The sequence below is a fragment of the Artibeus jamaicensis genome, unplaced genomic scaffold (assembly GCF_021234435.1).
Source record: "Artibeus jamaicensis isolate MK-2021 breed Jamaican fruit bat unplaced genomic scaffold, CSHL_Jam_final contig_327, whole genome shotgun sequence".
NCBI classification, from domain to species: Eukaryota; Metazoa; Chordata; class Mammalia; order Chiroptera; family Phyllostomidae; genus Artibeus; species Artibeus jamaicensis.
Window position 1 is genome coordinate 4727685 of NW_026521772.1, and position 21768 is coordinate 4749452.

At 46.5% G+C, this 21768-nt stretch overlaps 1 protein-coding gene across 1 annotated transcript; it reads left to right on the forward strand.

The window, feature by feature from the left end:
• Window positions 1-646: 646 nt before the first annotated feature.
• On the forward strand, window positions 647-5151 carry LOC119049600 (major histocompatibility complex class I-related gene protein). Its single transcript, XM_037145643.2, is given in 5 exon segments — window positions 647-776; window positions 1474-1509; window positions 1512-1742; window positions 4179-4367; window positions 4943-5151. Coding segments are annotated over 5 exon segments (672 nt in total). The 5' UTR covers window positions 647-661; the 3' UTR covers window positions 5044-5151.
• The last annotated feature ends 16617 nt before the right edge of the window (window positions 5152-21768 follow it).

Below are 21768 nucleotides of genomic sequence, written 5' to 3' on the forward strand. Positions count from 1 at the left end.
TAATAGGAAAAGAACTGTGCTTTTAAAAATGTATGTGGGTTCTTGATCTCATTGTCTGTGTGTGTGTGTGCGTGTGTGTGTGTGTGTACACCCACGGGTGCACATGCAGAGGTGGACAAGGCCCCCATTTATCCACTCACTGCCCTCGTTGGAAAACAGAAGGCTGGGTTAGCAGTGTTTTCAAACCTACAGACCCAGTAAGTGGGCCTGGGCCCTCTCCCTGCAAACTCGAAAAGCACCCCCTCCTTTACATACAAATTGAGATTACCGGTAAATTTCATCCTAAGGCTTCCAAACCTGAACAAAAAAGGCTCCAAGTCTTGGGCTAGAGCATTCAAGACCTTTCCAGTCCCAGTTGCTGAGGTTCTGGTTCTGTTAGAGGAGGCAGCAGCCAGGTCTCGGGAGGAAGGGGTGCAGCGGAACACAGAGCTGATGGGCGTAATTAAGTGGACTGAGGCTTAGGGACCTGGATGGTCTGTGACTTTAAGTATCTTCCTTCTTTGCCTCCCTCCCAGATATTCACTCCCTGAGATACTAACGCCTGGGCATCTCGGATCCTGGCCATGGGATCCCTGAATTTATTCCAGTGGGGTATGTGGACTCTTATCCCATGACCACATACGACAGTGTCTCTCGGGTGAAGGAGCTTCGGGCACCATGGATGGCGGATCACCTCATGCCCAGTCACTGGGAGAGACACGCGCAGCTGCTGTGGGGTTGGCACCAGGAGCTCAAGGTGGGACTGAAGCGACTGCAGAGTCACTGCAATCCCTCAGGTGGCGAATGCAGCAGATTGCTTCCCTCCCTGGTCCTACCCCGGCTGGCCTCGAGGTCCCTGGGCTGACAGCGCCTGTGAGCTTTTGCCGAGTTGCCCTCTCTGTGGCTTTTGGCAAGGCCTGGACAATTTGGTTGATGGGATTCAGTGCCTGCCGTATGTCCTATGCATCTTCCAAATTGTCTGTCATCCCCAGGAGCCCTTCGTTCTTTGCTCCCTGTGTCCCTATCCCAGTGTCATTCAGGCCTGTGACCTGTATCTTCTCCTTTTCCCCTATAAACGTGACCATTCTGTCTCATTTCCTGGTGGCTAAGCTTAGTGAGTTGCTCACTCAGCATCACGACTTACGACATCAACTTTTCCAGGGGACATTTCTGGCAGCTGCGTCTCTCTCCCTCCTCCACCTACTGTGTGCCAGAGGAACTTGATAAGTCCTGCCTGGAGGAGTTAACAAGTTTAACCCCTCCAGGCAGGAGTTATCAAGTTCCTCTGGCACACAGTAGGTACCCAGCAAATACCTGTCTATAGATGGGATTTTGTCACAGGAGCCTCCTGGAGACAGTGATGCGTGGTAGGCCTGCGGGTGCTGTGTCCTGGGGTGGAGGGTGCTGCCAGCCACACACCCAGTCACATCACCAGGGTGGCCTCCTCCATACCCCCGTGTAAACCCCTGTCTGGGCTGTGTGTGTGTGTTCCAGGGTTTCACACTTACCAGAGGATGATTGGCTGTGATTTGCGGGAAGCACTGAGGGATTTCTGCAGTGTGCGTGTGAAGGGCAGGATTTCATTATTTTCGGCAAAGACACGCCATCCTGGACAGCTGTGGATAATGAGGCTGACGTCACCGAGGGGGTGTGGGAGGCCGATCAGCAGGCATTACAGTATCAGAAGAACTGGCTAGAAGAAGCATGCGTTGCCTGGTTAAAGGGATTCCTGGAGTCCGGGAAAGACACCCTACAAAGCACAGGTACAAAGGAGGGAGAGCACCTTGTTCCTGCACCCCCGGAACCCCTGCTTTTATATCTAACTTCCTCTAATCTAGGCTATATGCCCCCTGTTCCGAAATCCATCTTGTTAGGTGGACTGTTGTGATCTATAACTCCCCGTGAAAACTTTCCCTCATTACTTTTTATCAGCATTTTGACGAGACTCAGCAATTCTACTTGAGAGACGACATACCTCCAGGGACACCTCCTTTGGGGGGCATCGAATGAGACAGATTCTTCCGTCTTCTGTCAGTGAAAGCTGGGAAATACCTGGGGTGGTGGAGCGATTCTTACGAGTGTTTTAGTGATGGAGGGCTCCCATAACACCAATATGAGTGAAAATCTGGACTGATGAGACAAACAGAAGGCCTTGGCCTCACTATTCCTGATAAGATTTCTTTCAGTGAAAGGCTTCTCTTACATATTAATGGTAGGATTTAATTGGCCAGCTTTTAGTGAATACAGAACTTTTCACTTACAATTCTTAGCTGAGATAAATCAGGCCCGTGTGGCCCTGGAGGAAGCGCGTAGACTCGGCGTGCCTCTTCCCACGGTAGCGGCCTTCAGGGGCAGGGGGTGGGCCCTCGGAGGCATCTGGGCCCCATTGTGAGTGAACGTGGACTCTTTCCAAAGCCTTGGAGGCAGAGAACGAGCGTTTGAGCTTCCGCCCTCCCACTCACTAGCGGAAAAAGCGTCTCAACTTTAATGGTTGCCGTGAACAGAAACCCGCGAGAACTGGCCCAAGTGCAAGGGGAGAGCTACTTGACAGGCAGAAATCAGGGCAGTGTGGGGACCCGAGGAATTGAGACTGAGATTTGAATGGTTTTCTCCGAGGAGAGGACGTGGCAGCCAACACAAAGCTCGCGTCTGCGTAGCTTCACCATTCTAGAAGAATGGGCTCCTCTCTCCCAGCTCTCCTTGCATTTTTGCAACCAGATTTGAGGGCTTGTACTCTTCGGAGAAACCGGGAGGACGCCCGCGCACCTGGGGTGGGTGGGAAGAAGCAGAAGTCCAAGTTCAGGATATCTGCTCCCCGCCCTTCAAGCCTCCTCTCTCTCTAATGGGGTGTCCCAATGGGGTTTCAACCCTTCGGTCAAAACCGACCCCCTAGACAAGGATCTGTGATCATTTCTTACACACAGGCACAAAGCAGAGTCTCTCTTGGTGGCGTCTTATTTCCTTTTTAATATTGGAAAGCCTTTTTCTCCTGCTAGACCGCATGCCACAGGAAACAGAAAAGGAAGGTGTTGTCGAGGTGAACGCTTCTTCCTGTGTCCCGGTGGCAGGCAGCTCGGGGCGGAGAACTGAGTCTGAGATGAGAAGGAGGCGGCCTCTCGCAGGATGGGGTCGGGCTCCGCGGGGCTCCTGTCTGGGTGTGACCCAGTGTCAGCAGGGAACACTAAGGACAGCACCATACAGCAAATGAGCAGGGTGGGCGAGTGGAAGCAAGGGCAAATGTATAATTCTCTGTCGTTGCCGCCGGAGTCCCTCCGTGATACGAATCTCTGTAGCTAGCCTTTAGAGGGGCAGCTGTGACTCGATCTGTTCCATGCGTGTGCCTCATGACAATCACTGCCTTAGTCTGTTTGGGCTGCTGTAACCAAATGCCCTCAGACTGGGTAGCTTACAACAGAAAGGCAGTTCCCACGGTTCTGGAAGCCCAAAGTCCAAGTCTGGGTGCCAGCATGCTCAGGTGAGGGCGCTCTTCCAGGCTGCAGTCTGCTGACTTCTTGCTGTGTCCCCTCATGGTGGAAGGGGACTGGGGACTTCTCTGGAGTCTCTCTTATAAGGGCACTAACCCCAGTTTTGAGGGTAAACACCTCTCAAAGGCCCCGCCTCCTCACACCCTCATCTTTGGGGGTGAGGGTTTTAACATATGGAATTGGAAGGGTTGGGGGGAAGCACAACGTCCAGACTACAGCTGCCAGCAAAGTACCTGCTCGAGCACACGAGGCAATTCAGAGCCGAAGCTGAGCTGAGACGGCTGTGACCTCCCTGCCCTAGCCCGGAACTGAGAAGGAGGAGTGCCGAGTTCTCCAAAGTTGTGCTGGATTGCTCATCACAAACAGGCACACACAAATTCTGTAGCTCTATCACGTGGCTCAACTGCACGGTCATTGTTCCGGAGCACACTGCCCTGGCAGGAAGTACACCCTAAGTCAGTGTGTTGTCAATGAACCTGGGTTCTGGGTCGTCCTTGGTTTTAGATGTTTCCTGCAGTGAAGAAAATGAATTGGGAAACCCAGATGCCAATTTCTAACATTGTATGTGCAGTACATAAGCTGTTTCTGTTTAACTCTACCTTTTTCTTCCCAGAGCCCCCACTGGTCAGAGTGAATCGCAAAGAAACTTTTCCAGGGATTGTAACTCTTTTCTGCACAGCTCATGGCTTTTACTGTCCTCCCCCGCCCCCACAGAAATTCCCGTGGTCAGGATGAAAAATGGGGAAGAAATGATCCAAGAAATGGATTATGGAGACATTCCTCCCAGCAGGGACGGGACCTATCAGACATGGATATCTGTGGACCCAGATCCTCAGAGCAGTGACCTTTCCTCCTGTCACGAGGAGCACTGTGATGTCCAAATGGTCCTGCAGGTCCCTCAGGGTAAGGACAGGGTGTGGCTGCCTGGGAAGGGAGACGGAGAAGGGAGGGTGGGGGGTGAGCAGCAAGCATGGATCAGGGCCTGCTTTAGAACGAGTCTTTTAAATCAGAGGTTCTCTCTCTTTGGGGCCTGAGGGCTTCCTTATGTTCTTAAAAATTACTGAGGATCCCAAAGAGCTTTTATTTATGTGGGTTATCTCTATGGTTACTTACTGTATTAAAAATAAATGATTTTTAAATTTAAACTCAAGAAAACACAGCACATATTTCATTATCTATCAGACAATGGTGTCATCACCTGTGACGTAGCTTCTAGAAAACCCCGCTGTGCGTGTGAGTGATAAAAAAAGGACAACCATGATTGAGACTCATGGACTCTGCAAGGGTCTTGAAGACCCCTGGGACATTCAGATCCCACTCTGGGAACTGTTGTTCCCCTGTGTAACCTAAAGACTCTTGCCCCGTGTGGAGCTGTGAAATGAGAAGCGAGAGCAAGAAAAGTTGTGGTGGGCTTCCCTGAAAGTTAATATAGAAGGGGAGGAAAACTGGTGGGTATTTCCTCATATGCTTGTTTGCAGAGTCGGAAACTATCCCTCTGGTGATGAAAGCTGTCTCCGGGTGCCTCGTCCTCGCCATGGCGCTGGCTGGAGTTGGCCTCCTGGGCTGGAGAAGAGGGTAAGGGGGAGAAGGTAGAAGGCCTATGGCAGGGATTCTGCACCCGCCGCTCTGCTCTCCACTTATGAACGAGTCGGGCCTTACACTGTGATCACAGCAGGACCCGGGACACCTCTCCGACCAGGTAGGGAACACATGCCAGGGGTAATGTTTGCAAAGGGCGTGGTCTGCTTCACAGGCAATGCCGACATCGGCAGAGCAGTATGACTTCTGTCCAGGCGAACTGTCCCCTTAGAAGTGGGCCAGAGAAGATAGTGTGTTCTTGATTTGTCTTTTTCTAAATTCTATCTGTATTATTCGTTACTATTAACATAGTTGTCCTTTGTTTCAAGACATCGGCAAGCTTTCCCATTTTTACAAACATCTTCTGACCCAATCATATGAAAGTTCTTTTCCTTCTAAATTCATCTCTCAACACGTGAAATGTTGGAGATGAATTTGGAAAATGGGACTCAGGTTAAGGAGAAGGGGAAAGAGAAATGGGAGGGCTGTGGGCTCTTGGTACCTTGGACTAACAATTCACTCATTCCACATGTATATGTATTAAATACCTCCTATGTTCCAGGCAGTGTCCTGGACGCTGGGACACAGCAATGCAAAAGACAGACACGATCCCTGCTGTCTTGTGAGGTCATCTCCCCGCACCCCTGGTTTCAACACATGCTCAGGCTGCTCACTGCATAATATTGATGAGACCGGGACTGTGGGTTTGAACCCAGTGTGGGCCAGGAGTTTGGCATTGCTTCATAATCACAGACTCCAACCCCGATTCAAGTGATAGGGAATAGAGCTCATTATCAGAGCAAAATGAAAAGAACCCCTTTGCTAGAAATCAGCTCAGAGTTAGTGGGTCATTCTAATATTTTCTGTATGAAGCACAGCACTAATACCAATCCAACAAATGAGAGCTGCTGAAGCAACAACAAATTTTTTTTTATACAATGACATACCTGTCTCAAGAATGATGCACACTGTGAGTGTCTGCTTTTTATCTTGTGGCGTTTGTGAATTTGAGTTAAAATTGGTTGAGTACTAAAAGAATCTTGACAAAGCAAGCTAAAAATGTCCATCCCAGCATCTCGGATTTTGCTGAACATTGCATAAAAAATTATGAGGAAAATGCACGCATCCAACTACAAATGCTTTCTTTCGGAGGAAAGTGGTGTCATCCACCTTCTTGCACCAGGTCAACGACTGGGGAAGCTCTTGTCCAGGCATCTTTCCTCTGGGAACCATGGTCTCTCCTCCGTCCCCTATGGACTCAAGTCCACCACTGCTCAAGGCTGTTGGCCACGCCCACGGCAGACATGGCGTTACAGGGCTGAACGTTCATGGCAGAAGGACAGGCGTCCCAAAGTGTTCTTTGTTCTTCGGCTCCCAAAAGACTGTCAGCTTTCAGGCTCTTTCGATGGACTCTTTTATCACGTTTGGCTCTAAGTATAGCTTGTCTCATGACACAACACTGCCCTACATTCCATCTGTCAACCATGATTTACAAGGAAATCAGAGAATCTCAGAGCTGGAAGGAACCTTCCATTTGAGGGCCGAAATGTCTTCTCCAGTACCTTTGACTTAAGCATCCAGCCTCCGCTTGAATACCACCAGTGAAGGGCACCTCACTGCATTATGAAGTGGCCTCTTTCTTCCTTCGTGAGAATGTATTATGCGAAAGCTGCGAGTTGTGGGTACCACGACTGTGGTCTCACAGGCAGTGATGGACCAACCTATGAGAGCAGCCAGCGAATTTCTAAAATGGCCTGTGAGTAGCCACATTATTTTACATACGTCTTCTGGCCCGAGAGAAATCCTACATGTCCCGTTCTTATGGTGTCTTTGCACGGTAGCTTGGGATCTTGGAAATATGCCTGGTCAGATCTGTGGACCGATCTTATCCTTTCTGTCTTTTGTGGGAGCGTAAGAACAATAATCATCAGCCCTGACTGGTGTGACTCAGTGGGTTGAGGATCATCCCACAAACCAAAAGGCTGCTGATTTGATTCCCAATCAGGGCACCTGCCTGGTTGTGGGCCAGGTCCCTGGCTGGGTGTGTGCAGGAGGCAACCGATGGATGTTTCTCTTACATATTGATGTTTCTTTCCCCCTCTTTCTCCCTCCCTTCCCCTCTCTCTAAAAATACATAAACACAATCTTTTTAAAAGAAACAATAATTTTCAGACATACTATCACTGAAAATTACAAAGACCTATACCCAAGTGTAATCTTTTAATGTGAAAGCGATAGTATGTTCATCAGAATAAGGTTTGATGCTAATTCCTGTCCTTCCTCTACTGGCTTATTGTAGATGGGCCTGACTCGCTTTACACATGCTCATTCTCCGTGCTTATTCCCCATCCGCTGAGAGTAAACACAAGCTCCACTGTAAGAATTAACACCCCCTTGATTCACCTTCTGTAACCCTAAAATCTTCACCGTCAGTCACCTCTGTCTGCCTGTCGTCTTTGATGCTCAGTGAGAAGGTCACATTCTACCAGAAGGGAGATGGTGGTGTTCTTCAGTAAGTTGGACATGAATGAGTTCGCACCCCAGGACCCTGGACTCTGCTGGACATGAGATTCCTGGAAACACTCCGACCACGGGGAGCCCACATGTGCTCCCCGGAACTCACCAAGGCTTTCACTGTGGCCTCTTCCCCAACAAGTTTTCTTCTTGCTCCCCCCCCACCGCCCCCTGCCAGTTGGCTTTGCTGAGTAAACAGAGCACCGAATACGGCCACTCACAGGAGTCAGTGAAGATAAGCACGGCATATATGCCGCCACGTGTGTCTTTATTGTACATCTTGTTTGATTACAACACGCAGCTCTGCCCCTTTGTTCTATTTCTGGTTAGTAAGCCAACTGCAGATATGAGCATGGCCACCGCTAAGCCATATGGGACCCTTGTTCCAAATTAGAGAATTGCTCCCTTCCTCCGGGTGGACACTGACCCAGGCTGGGCGACACGGCCTAGTCAGCGAAACCTAGAATGGATTTCCACCCTGTTTGCCCCAGTAGTGTACAGAGCATGTTATATGGCAGCTTTGGTCGTACCGTTAGAAAATAGATGGGAATTGGCTGTAGACGAAGATGAATGAATGGATTTGGAACAGACTGGTGTCAGTGGAAAAAAAACAGGTCTAGAACTAGACCTGTTTTAAAACAGTAGAACCAGAAGCCGTGTTTGTATATCCAAACAGCTAAAATTATCTGAAAGGCATTACATAATCCTATCGTGGAGTTTATTTATGGCAATCTATTTTTAACTTTTTGTCATGTTACTCAGTCTCTTTGCACCATGCCTTGTATGTAGTAGGAATCCAGTAAATACTTCTTGAATGAACCAGTACAGTATTTTAATTAGCTAGCCCTCATGTACTGGTGCAAAAGAACAGTGTCATCTTACAATTGAAATCATAGATGGGAAATATCTCACTCGGGATCACAGGACATTCCAGAGACAGGGATGAAAGCCCCCAAGAGCTAGTCTGAATTCTTCCAAGGTTTCTACAGCATTAACATTATTTTACACTTTGTCTTGTCGGTCCCCTTATCTGTAAAATTAGGGGTACCAAACATTCTGGGCACACTCCTCCTCCCCACACACATATCAGGGATAAAGACGGAATGCAGAGGTGCTCACTCAAAACTCCGTTTTTCTTAAAGGCTCTGTGAGAAGAGGTGCTAAGAAATGAGTTCTTAGTCACCGTGGGGCCCCAAATAGCTGATGCCTACTTAGATATCTTTTTATTCTGAAGGCCTGGAGGGCTGTTATATAATCTAAATCTTCCTTTTCCTCATTCATGAAAGTTCTTGAAATACAGATTTCATCCATTCTTATCAACAACCCAGGGAGTTTGAGAAACTGCTCCTGCCAAGGACTGATCCTGTGTGCGCCTTCTCTCCCCCCTGTTCCCTGCATTCACCGTTAGCTGAGCCCACCAGGCAGGACCTTCTGCATTTGTCCCTTGGCAGGGGTTTGGTGCGAGAGAGTGTTTGGGACCAGAAGGCTCTGAGCTGAGCCGGCTGGAGCGGAGGGACTGGGTGGAAGGCCGGGCTGGCCTGGAGCCCTGGCAAGCGGAGGCCGGGTCTGAGGCAAGTGCTGTGGCAGCAGCCAGACCTCCCGAAGAAGCAAACTGGGGCCAGAAAGTGGGAACCATCAAGGGGAAAAACAGCTTCTAAGGAAACGGCTTCTCGAATGGAAAATAAATTCAGGGGACAGGAGGCAACAGACCAAAATGGGAAGCCACCAGAATGGAAGAGGAAGCAAAACCAAGGCAGAAACGCGACAGTCAAGCTCAAGCTACAGCACTCCTCGCTTCCCTTTTTTTTTTCCTCTTTGAGGTCTATCAGTGTGGATCTAAGGACATCTGTTACCTGGACTGAATAAAAGCTCTGTGTGTTTCTGAGTAACGTGACGGTGGCATGAACTGAGAATTCTGGGAACACCTTGAGAAGATGCAAACAATTCTGGGGGAATGTGAACAATTCCCCCAGAGGGCTGGGAGCAATAAAGAGGAAAATATGTGGAGTCCACTCAGCTGCCGAATACACCCTGTTGACATGCTTTAGAGATCACTAAAGCCTGTACTCTCTTACTCACCAAACGGTTACAAATACAACGTCTGTGCCTTACACACAGCAGGAAGTTGCAAACCAGATGTAACCCCTGAGGCTGAGTGTTTGGGCTGCCCTCTACCTTACTTTGAAAAGACAGAATTAGTCATTGATCCCTGAGGATCAAGGAGGGTTGAAGACACAAAAACAAGCTGCTCTAACCTAATTTGGGACTTTGCAGCTGAAAGGAAGGTCAGATTTCAAAGATTTGTAAATTTGTTCACTTGAAATCAGCCTATGTGATGACGCATTTATTGCCCCAATGATGAAATTTTTAAGGATTGTCCCCTGCTGCAAGGAGTTAGTTTGTGTGTGTCACTGTATACACGGTATTTTCATTAATGCCATGGATTTTATGTTAATAAATAAATCTCCTAATAATCTGCCATAGATATTGATATTTAAATTAGATTCATACAGCCTTCATCAGTTTGTCAGCAATTCATAGAACGCATGTTTCATAAGGCCCAAGACTCCAGTGCCTGGTGCATTAGGGTCTGGTCCATCAATACATTTGCTTTATTGGCAGAATGAATTTCAGTTAGTACCTACTATGAGCCAGTCTGTGTAGGCAACAGAGCCCAATAGAGATGTTTTGAAAATTACCAAGAACAGAAATGGCCCAGACAGATGTAGGCTTATAAGCAAACCAAGCTCCTGTCACAGAAACTGATTTTGAGAAACATAATCTAGACTGTATTTCCATAAAATAAACCCTGGGTTTTGTGTTAATAGAAGAATTACAAGTGTGAGAGTGACCATTGGTGGTGATGCTGAGAACCCCAGGTTGAATAAAACTTCAGAGTGAAGCTGGAGGGCCTACGTATAAATATTCTGTTAATGAAAGGGAGCAGGCGGGGAGGGGAGGCCTGGGAGGGCTGAGCGCTGCCTCCATCCCCACAGCAGCTGGGCTGGGCTTCCAGGACCAACAAGCAGTTGTGAAGGCGACATCTAGGAACTCCGGGATCTTCAGCGAGACGGAGTAAGTCCTAATCCTCTATTCCCTTTTGCCTTCCCCAGCTGGCCCATCCTCAGAATTAACTCCCTCTCTAAACTTGTAAATGCCTTTTGGACCTGCTGTTCAACTGACACTGGACCACTCTGTGTTGCTATTGGCCTGTTTCTGCCCAGCTTATCTGTCTGGTCGGACTGTACTTGTAAACCCTTAAAGGACAGTTTGAATGCCTTCACTTAGTAACAGGGGATCTTAAGTTATTTAACTTCTCAGTCTCCATTTTATAAAAACGGGTTTTTATGGTCTCCCAGCGTTCGTTAATGTAGAAATTAAATGAGGGGTGTGCGTGTATGTGTGTGTGTGAAGACAGATTCCGCAGGGTGTAGCACATGATGTCTCTTGTTCTCCAGGTTCTCTCCAGGGACTCCCTCCCTACGATCATGGCTACTATTTATTGAGTGCTTACTATGAACTGGGCCTTTTACATATGTTATCTCTATCCCTCATAACACTTTGTCAGCAGGTATTATTGTCTTCCTTTTGCTGAAGTCCAGGTAAGTTATGTTTCTTGATGAGGTCACAGTTAATAAATGGCGGATGCATGAGTCAAACCCAAGTCCTTCTCCATATACAGCTCATGCTCTTTCCAGTTCACCACCCTATCCGCACACAGTAGGCACTCACTTGATGCTTGATGAAAATTGTTTCACCTACTCAAAACTGTGCTCTCTAGTGAACCTTGGGAACAAAGGAATGAAAACTTAATGAGTCAGAAAATCAGTAAAGTTCCTTATAAATTTGTGAAAGTATGAGTCTTTCTGCTCAGCCTTTGAGGATGCGACTTAAATGCTGAATAAGTCCTGAACGGCCAAAGACAGCACACTGGGAGCTGTCACGCATTTTATGGAAATGTCAGTGAAGGCCACGGATAAGACGCATTACTTGTCAATTCTTGGCAGATGGGAGTAGCTGGTGCCCCGAGGGAAAATTAAAAACGCCTCACCTTGCAAACAAACTCACTCAGGGTGCATCAGCGGCACATGGAATTGTGAAGCTGAAGGGTTGTTTTGGGGGCCACATGGTTAAATTCTCCCATGAAAAAAACTGAGGTTGGAGAGAGTGAAGGGATTTGCCAAAAGAAACCGTGAAAACAATTACAAACTCCATTCATGTCTTTACAAAAATATGTCGACATCACTAGCCATTAGGGAAATGCCAGTTAAGAGCACAGTGGGATAGCGCTACACACCTATGAGAATGGCCAACACAGAAAGTAGTGACGACACAACTTGGAGGAGGATGTGGAGAAGCCAGATCACTTGCCCATTCATTGTAGGTGGGGACAGAGAATGGCACAGGCATTCTCTAGAAAGTAGTCTGGCTATTTCTTCAAAAAGTTAAATATATACTCACCCAGCAGTTACACTTCTGGCAGTTTACCTCAGGGAAATGAAAAGTTATGTTCACATTAAAATCTGTACACAAGTCTTCCTAGCAGCTTTATCTGTAACAGCCCGAGGCTGGAACCAAAACATAACCTCGTAGATGAGTGGTTCAACATCCCTGCTACGGAATACTACTCAGCAATAAAAAAGGAACAGACTTTTATATGTGCAACAATTTGAGTGAATCCCAAGGAAATGATGCTGAACATACACACACACAAAACTAATCTCAAAAGGTTACATACTATAGGATTTCATTTTTATAACATTTTCAAAATGGCAAAATCAAGTGACAAGATTGGATTAGTGGTTGCCAGCGTTGGGGCTGGTGGAGGGAAGAGGTGGGTGAGGCTCTGAAGGGCAGCGTGACAGCTCTCTGTGACCGCAGTCCAACGTCTGTGCTGTGATGACAGCAGTGTGGCCCACAGGTCTACACGTGTGATAAAATGGCGTAGAACTGTGCACACCTATTGTATCAGTATCCGATTCTTGATTTCGATATTATACTGTAAGTATAAGATGTGACCGTGGAAGAGACTTGACAAAGAGTATATGGCACCTCTCCATGCTGTCTTCGTGCTTTCCTGTGACTGTAATGATTTAAAAATACATTTTTTAAATTGAAGGACAATGCAGCAACTCATTTCTCTTATAGTAACTTGTAATTATCTGGCTTATATGAAACTAGGTTCATATGGAAATTGGCCAAATAATAAACGTGACTGACAGCTGAGCTCATTCAAGTGATCTGTGCATGTTATTACAGTTCCCCAAAACTTGTTCTCAGAAAAGTCCCATTTAGTTTGCAGTCAGAAGGTTGTGCATGAAGACACTTAAGGGGACCATTAATACTAGAATGATCGGGAAAGGCTGTATTGTTGGAATTTGGTCATCTCATGTTGTAACATTGACAGTAATTTGTTTGGGACGCGTCGGAGGCATCCCCACTGGTTTAAAACCCCACTGAGGAAAAGGTGCGAGGTATTTGGCACCTGGGTCTCGCTGCCGTCTTTCATAGTTTGCCTGAAAATTCTCATCACTTGTTGGTTTGAACTTCAAGCCTCTTTTTGCACAGGAGGGGAACTACTGCTTGTGACTGACTACACTTGAACCATTCCCATTGTTGATTCTTGAGCTGGTTCCTTCAGAGCAGCTGTTTTCTAGCTGCTCACAGCTGTACCTTGAGTCTATAGGCAAGTCACCCATTTTCTGGGACTCCTAGTGACCTAGGAGTGTGACTAATGCTTCCCATTGTGTCTGTACTTGTCGTCCTAATGAATGAACTTCCATTAACTGTGTCTTTCCTTGGGGATAGTTCCTCATGGAATTTACTCACATATATAGTTAGTCGTGATGGCCACAATCTCAACTCTGGTTGACGTTTATTTATAAATATAACCCTGGCTGGTTTTCTCCGTAACGGTGATTCTGAAAGTTCCTCGTTCCTCCAAACTCCCTGCTTGGTCCCACCCCATTGCTTCTTCACAAAGGAAGTGGAGGTTCTCAGAACGTCCTTAGCTCCCCAGTCACAAAGGGACCCGCAGTCCATCTCCCATCACCTCCTTTCCGTCAGTCTCAGCAGGGTAGTCCGTCTCCTTTTGCTCTGGGCTGGCCCCCATCTTGGGCTGCGATCCCACCCTTTTCTGATGCCCCTAAGACTTTCCCCCACCGATTGCCCCTCTCTCGGCTGTAGTTTCAACTTCATAGACTCATGTAGGTGTGTGGAGAGAAGGGCAGAGATTTCCTGGCCAGCCAGACCTGGTTTTGAATCCCACCTCCTTCATTTACTAGCTGTGCGCTCTTAAGAACTTTATTCTCAATTGTGGTAACATACACACAACATAAATTCACCATCTTAACCATTGGTAAGTATACAGCTCAGTAGTGTTAAGTACGTGCACACTGGTGTGCAACCCACCCCCGGAATGCTTTTCAGCTTCTACAACTGAAGCTCTAACTCATTGAACGCCACCCTATTTCCCTCTCCCGGCCGCTGGCAACCACCGCTCTGTTTTCTGTTTCTATCAGTTTTATTATTGTAGGCACCTTGTGTGAGCAGAATCATGCCGTGTTTGTCTTTGTGACGGGCTTATTTCACTTAGCCTAATGCCCTTGAGGTTTGTCCTTGTTGTAGCAAGTCCTGAGCAAGTTTTAAAAACCATCTCCAAACCCATTTCCTCACCTCCCCAAGAGCTATCCAGAGGATTAAGATGGGAACTCGGTATGGGTTGGTTTCCTTTCCTCTTACTGCTTGTAGCCCTCTCCTGGGTGAAGATTCCTTGCCTTTCAACAAGTTGTCTCAACCTTCTGAAACCCTCCAAAGTTCCTGGATTTCCCTCTCTACTTCCCTTACTGCACAGTCAGAGTTAAGAACGAGCTGTCTGCCGGCTGCCTCTACTCCTCACTTCCACCCCAACGCTTTGCAGGAGGATTTCTGTACATCACCACCGCCCCAGTTAGCCCGTCACTGGGGAGGTTGCCGAGACACTCCCAGCGGTCCTATCTACTCCCCAGTGCAATTTCACTCGTCCTTTCTGCAATGTACGACATGAATTAACATCACTGAGTAGACTTCCTTTGTTGAACTCTTCTTTGGCTTCTGCGATGCCACGTGTACCATTCTGAACTGGTCGAAAGGTAGCTAGGGATAAGGGGAACAGAGGATGTGTTTGTGTTCCTTTTATTCACTCGTTCAACAGCTGTTGTTTGAGTACACTCTGTGCCAGCTACTGTCCTAGGCATTAAGCATACTTCAGTGAACAGCCCAGGAAAATGGGGGGCCCTAGATGCTTTGAGGGAAGATGCTACTTCATTGAGGGTAGGATGGTGGGGGGAGCTCCCCTACCCACTCCCACGTTTCTGTTCATTAGCCTCTTCTGCAACTAGAAGAATAAACATCTCAGACTTCTTTCTCCAACACTGTGAGCCTTGGCCCCAAGCTCTCCCTTTGCCCCCTGCCTGGCATCACGGAGGAGTTACCTTTGCCCTCTGACCCCACCTTTGTTCTTGCATGTAGACCTATTGTAGGACTGATCACAATGAATTTTTTTGCTTCCACCCGCCTGTCTCCCCTACCTACTGGGAGGGGAGCTGTGCGGGAGGCGCCATTGGAGGGGGCCACACCGTGGCAGGTCCTTAACAGACAGCCAGTGAATCTTCACTGGATGAATGAAGTGGAAGCATTTCTTTTTTAAAGTTAATTGGCTAGAATATTATAATGGCTCTTTCTGTTCTCTTACATTTTGTCAGTGTAGAACCTGAATGGCAGGGATTTTAGTAAACCCCAGAAACGTTTAGGAAACATCTCGTCTCCTTTTTCCTTTAAATATTCCTCCCCTGCTGCTGATTTGGCAAATCTAGACTGCTCCATCTCCCTAGTTCCTCTTTTTCTAGTGTGTTGGAACTGGAAGGGACCGTAGATAAACCTCATCGGGTCACGGTTAAGGATCCTGAGGACTGTGAAATGCCTTGACCTACACAGGGTCACCTGACTGGCCAGGAGCAGAGCGCCACGGGAGGGTCCAATTCCTTATCCAGTGTTCTTTCCACTATTTCCTGCTTTCTCTTGAACATTCAAAGCCACCGATATTTATGGGGTACCCAGTAGATATAAGACAGCAGGCTAGATTCTACTGGAGAATCAGAGGTTGAAAAAAGGTCCCTACCTTGGATCATTTTATAATGAGGTAGTAGAAAGAAAGACATGCACGAAGAAAACTGTAGAAAACATATGCAAAAATAAGATGCATGAAAAATTAATGTGGCAATGGATTCCAACTGGAAAGACTGGCTTTGGAATAAAGGTGGCATCGGAGCTGAGCCCCTCGCCTCGTTTGGGAGCGTGAGTGTAGGTGTGCAGAGATGGGGCAGCATCGAGTCCTTCATTGGCCCCAGAGTCCATGTCCAGCACAGCTGGTGGGGTTGTAACACTGCTCGCCTCTCACTGTGCACTCACGGGAGAGGCAAGGGACTGTGACTGTGCCCAGACCAAGGGCAGGATTTCTGTGCGCAGAAGGAAGGACCAGGCTCAGTATTTCAGTCACGTATTTACAACCTTATCTTTTCTTAATCGAAAATGTTCCCGAACAAGGGCTTTTGAGCCAAGAGTCTTAGTTTGCAATTCTAGTCAATTCGACTTGATTTTGTAAAACAACCTCCAGAAATGCCCAGGATGTTAAGTGATACAGGGCTGCAGAGAATAGTCTGTAGAATTAATGTGCTAATGAGGCAGTAACACAGCTTTGCTGAGGATTAACACATTCAGGAGCCAACCAATTAACTGCCCTTTCTAATACCCCCCAGGCATATTCCGTGTTCAGAACTTGGTAAAGCTCCTGGCCTATGTTTGTGGGACTTGAGCAGTAGGGAAGGAGTTGAATAAATGAATGGCCTTAAAGCTAGCTGAGTGACAAATCCCAGATTGAGCTACCTTGACCTTGTACTCAATTTTGGTTACATACCAGCATAATCACGTATTTGCTCAGCATCCTTGCAGCCCTTCATGGACTCCCACAGCCTTTCCCCTACTCCATTCTGGGGTAGAGCGGAAGCACGCTCTCTGAACTGCAAGTATTCGATTTTACCTACTGTTCTGGCACTCTCCTTGGTCCCCAACTAATGTCCCTTGATCAAGCAGCGCCCTTGCAAAAGTAAAAGGAATGTAAGCATCTCTGAATCTGAAAGTAACATTTGCATCAGCTGCAGACACCTTTGAAGGAGGGCCCTTGGAATTATCACACCACATGTTCCCATTCCTTCTGCTTTACTTTGGAAGCCCATCCATGGTCTCAAAAATATCCCTTTTTATCATGAGGCATTTGCTTTTTTTAAATGTTTCACAGAGTCGAAGTTGGGAAGGATAATGTGTCACTATTATTTGTGTCACTCCTCCATCGTCTTTCCTGGAAATCTTTTTCTCAAGGGAAAATAGCTGTTCTTCTCCTCTAAATGGTGGATTCAGTGACCGTGTGCTGAATGCAACTCTGTGCGTGCTGTGCACACTGCCCAGTACTGAAGAGAACACACGCGGAGCAAGTCTTGTGGGAACACCAGAGTTAATACTATCGCCTCTCCATTTCGCCTGCCTGTCAGAGGAAAGTTTGCCAATGTAGTATTTCCTTTTCTAGAGTATCAGGGAAAAAAGAGATAATGTATGGTTATTCCAAGTGTCTTCCTCTACTGTTTATTCTCCCATCCATCCATCTATCCATTTATCCACTCACCTCAATACTTCGAGTCCTTTCAACACCTGAGTGTGTTTTTTGGACCGAGTGCCGTGTTAGGCACTGAGGATACACACGCAGGCCACCTGCGGGAAGGCCCGGTCCAGAGGGACGTGGCTGTCGGGTCAGACCGTGAACCAGGACCTCACTGTGATCGGAAGCATGCCCACAATGCAAAGGCAATGAAGCCCATAGTTTCCAGCAGCTGAGGTCGATGGTGAATTAATTCGTGGAGCAGATTTCTGGTTTTGGTAGCTGCTTTAATACGAACTGGGTATATTTTCAGGGAAATTTAGAAACTGCAAAATCTAGACTCCGAGTTGATATGTGGTCACCCCCTGGGGACACGTTTGGTCCTTCCGGCTTTGCTCCTCTATCTTCAGACTCCCGCCTTCTGGAAGGCGTGCCGCTGGTCTGTCGTCCCCTGTGCTTAGTGCACGGTGTGCTTTTCCTTCCCATCCATATCCCCGCTCATGACAGGTGACATTTCAGGACCCCAGAGAGCCCGGGCTGGCAGAGCAAATTGACATGTGGGAGTGTGAGAGGCGGTTTTGAGAGAAAAGGAAGAGGAAGAGGTAAAAATGGTAGGCTTGAGAGCAGAACAGGAGAAATAGAAGCAAGAAAGAGGGCAAGACGACGAGAGAATGAAGAAAGGAAAGAGAAGAAAAGGCAACCCCAGCCCTCATCAGATCTCTCTAGGCCTGGTGTTGAGCAATTTCTGTTACAGGGAGTCAGGTTTAAGAAAGGGCTGGCTTTAAACCCGGGGTGCAGCGAGCAGAACTGCAGGAACGCCACAGGACCTGACTCATTCCCTGAGCTGCGTCTCAAAGGGCGACGTTGCTTCCAAATGATGAATGGAGGGGAAGGAAAACCTTCCCAGCATCCATCATGTGTTGCTCTTGAAAATTATTATTTTGGAGCACAAAGTGGTTTCCTGTCTTTAAAACCTATTATCTGTTTCCCTTCCAGGTGGAGCCTGGGCTGCCTGCTAATTTAATCCCCTGGGTTCCCCTTCGGCCTTCAAGCTCTCGCAGGCGAGGCAGGCTTCAGAAAGAGGGCACCTTTGTGTCTGCCGCCCCTTAAGGCTCCTGTCTACCCTGGCAGCCAAGGAGATGCTATTTCGGGAAACGGCAGCTGAGTGGGAAGGATTGTTAATTGTTTGTCAAACCCTTCCAGTCTAGTTAGATCTCACGGCAGAAAAAGAGAGCAAAGCCATACCCTTTCCTTTATTCTGTTTTACTCCCCAGTCCGTGAGAGGGGGTGGGCCATAAAGGGCTCCATCTCCTCCTCAAGCACAGGCACCAAAGTAATGCTTAAAAAAAATTATAATAATATCCAATTAAAAATAATAAAAATAAAATCCAATTTTTCTAACCAATTGGAAACATGTAAAAAATAACATTGGCCTCAAAACCAAACAAAGTACAATAATTTAAAAATCATCTATAAGCCGCAGAACAAACAAACCAAAAAAAAAATCCCTGTCATAACAGAAAAGAGACATCAGGGGCCCTGCCCTTCATTCAGATAATCGCATTTATTTAACCCCTTGGGGCAACACTGACTAAGTGGGTCTCCTCCCTGCCAACACCCATTGACACACTCCCACTGACACACTAGAAAACAATTCTGCCGGGACACACTTGTCGGAACATCCATGGTGACACGCGCCCACTCCTGGAGGCGTGGACAAACAAACTCAAAAGCAAACAGAAAATGAGCCAGACTGAAAAAAAGGCTCTGACCTCGGCCCCCACGTGACTCTGAAACATCCCAAGCGTTACTCAGCCTCGTGGAGGGAAGAGGGGGGAGGAAAGACTGGGAACCCAAACCTCACTCTTCTTAAAAGAATGTATTATCACTGATTTTTTTCTTCCTTGACTAATTTTCATATGGAAGATTGTCTAGTCCACCGTGACTTAAAGGACGCTGTTTCCCCCCAAAAAAACAATCTCTCGGCATCTTCAGGGAATACCAAAAGAAATCGTCACTTGTTAGGAGTGGAGCTGGACTCAGAGAACTTTACAAAAGGTGACACGGGGAAGCAGTGAGAACACTGCCTGTGTTTCTAGCATTTTCCTTAAAAGAGCTCAGGCTGCCTGATGAACACAAATCTGTGCATCCACACCCTCGCTCCTGGGTAGACAGCCGGTCTTAAACTTCCTTTTCCACCGGCAGGGGTGTGTGTGCTCAGAGTTTGCTTAGTCAAAACGCAATTGACTGATGGATTAGAATTTGTTCGATGAGAATGGGAGTGGGGAGAAGAAACAAGGCTTTCTTATTGGCTGGAAGATACATAACTTGCCCCTAAATGAGGTTCTGATACCCAGTAGGGTATTCAGTACTTCACTAACTCATAATAAATGTTTCATCAGAACAGAGTAGGCAAGCAATTGATATGTGCGATGATCCTTCTCAATGATAGGATCACACATTTGTAAATAGCGTGGCAGAAAAAGCGAACTATCAAAAATCAACTTGTTTTATGTGAAAAAATAGCTAAGTTTTTATAGGGAAATGGTTGAGCTTAGGGTCATGAATGATTATGAGCTAGAATAAGATGAAATGTTTTTGCAGTGATAGTTTGGTTAATATACCACTAGAATAATTTATGTGGAATATTCCTTTTTTTACCCTCGAGTCGGCTGTGTTTGAATATTATAGCCTCAAATTTTGGTAACTCAATAATTAATTGATCAACTAGTTATTGATCCCTTGATACATACATACCAACATTAATGGTTCTGGGTATATACAAGCAGGATACAAAAAAAGTACAATGTAGTGTCTCCCAGAACTTTATAATGTTCTTGGGAAATGAGAAATATATCTGCATACAAATTAAATAAATAACATGTGAGTTGCCCTGACTGGTGTGGCTCAGTGGATGGAGCGCCAGCCCGAAAACCGAAAGATCTCCAGCTCGATTCCTGCTCAGGCACCTGCCTGGGTTGTGGGCCAGGTCCCCAGTTGGGGGTGCACAACAGGCAATCAAGTTCTCTCACACTTGGATGTTTCTATCTTTCCCTTCCTTGCTCTCTGAAAATAAATAAAATCTTTTTAAAAAATGTGAGTAAATAAAATGCAACAAGATATAACCATTTAAGTAACAAATAACAGGTTATCAGAGTGTGTGTGCGTGTCCAAGTGAGCAATATAAACACTAGTGAGCACGGAAGGCTTCCTAGAGGAAGTAGTGATACAGAATTTCCTGTCTAGGTGGGGAAGAGGTGGGGCATTTACGTTGCCCGGGAAGGTAGAAAAGTTAGGGAGGTTTGCCTGAATTCATAGAACCATAGAATTCTAGCCTTGAAATGATTCTAAAGCAGTCAGCTAGTCCTCAGTCAGTCCCTTGGGTTTCCAACAAGGCTGCACATTATAACCACCTATGGAGCTTTAAGAGATTCCAGTGCCTGGACCTCACCCCGGAGATTCTGATTTAAGACATCTGGGGTTAGACCTGGGCATCTCCATAGTTAAAGCTCCCCAGGTGATTCTGATGTGCAGCAGTGGGAGGACCAATGATTTAGTCCTACTCCCCAGGTGTGCAAGTTGAGAGCCACCTGCAAATCTGCCGCCGAGCAGCTGGTGAGTAGCCAGGCTCCGCACGCCACTCCAGGTTATTTGTCTCTGACAGTGTACTGCGTACTACCCTGGAGACCAGACTGGAGGGTTGGATTTTTTTGCCATAAAGGCCATGGGGCACCACTGAAGGATTTTGTGCAGGAAAATGGCACATTGAAATCAAATGGTCCTGTAACTTCCAGATGGACATCTGAATGGAAATGAATGAATGCACCCTAACCATGCAAGAGAATGACGCTGTCTAAGTGAGTACTCTCCCTGAAACTTAAGTTTGTCTATGTCATTTAGAATTATTTAAAAGTCGTATCATGAGAATCTCTGTGTCATCATATTGAGAGAAGTAAAATTGTGTTTCTCTACTTTTGTGGCGCCTTTTCAGTTCTAGAAAGAACTTTCTGCCGGCCAGCTAGCTCTGTGTTCTTCTACATGTTTCTTTGACTTTTGCCTCAATTCCACAATTGTTTTATGTTCCATTTCCTTTTTACTTTATCTCTCCTTTCCCTCTTCTCCAATCAAGGACATTTGTTAATTGCTCACAATATGCTCAGGCATATGTATATGTCCACACCTCCTATTTCTTTATTATCCCCAGGGCAATGTTGTCCAATAGAAATACAATTTGATCCACATATATAGAAAGAAAAAGGTTAAATTAGTTTTAATAATTTCTTTTACATCTAAATGTTATCATTTTTAACATGTAACCATTCTAAAAATATTAGTGAAATATTCTACGTTCTCCTTTGGTACTAAGTCTGAATCTATGTGTTTTACAACTACAGCATCAATTCCGAAGCTAAATTTTCAAACTTCAAAAATAGGATGCAGTAAAGCTGGGTTTCAGAAAAAGGGATTTTGTTGATCATGTTTCCGTTTTTTAGGTTTGAACTAAGTGAAATTTAAAATTCAGCT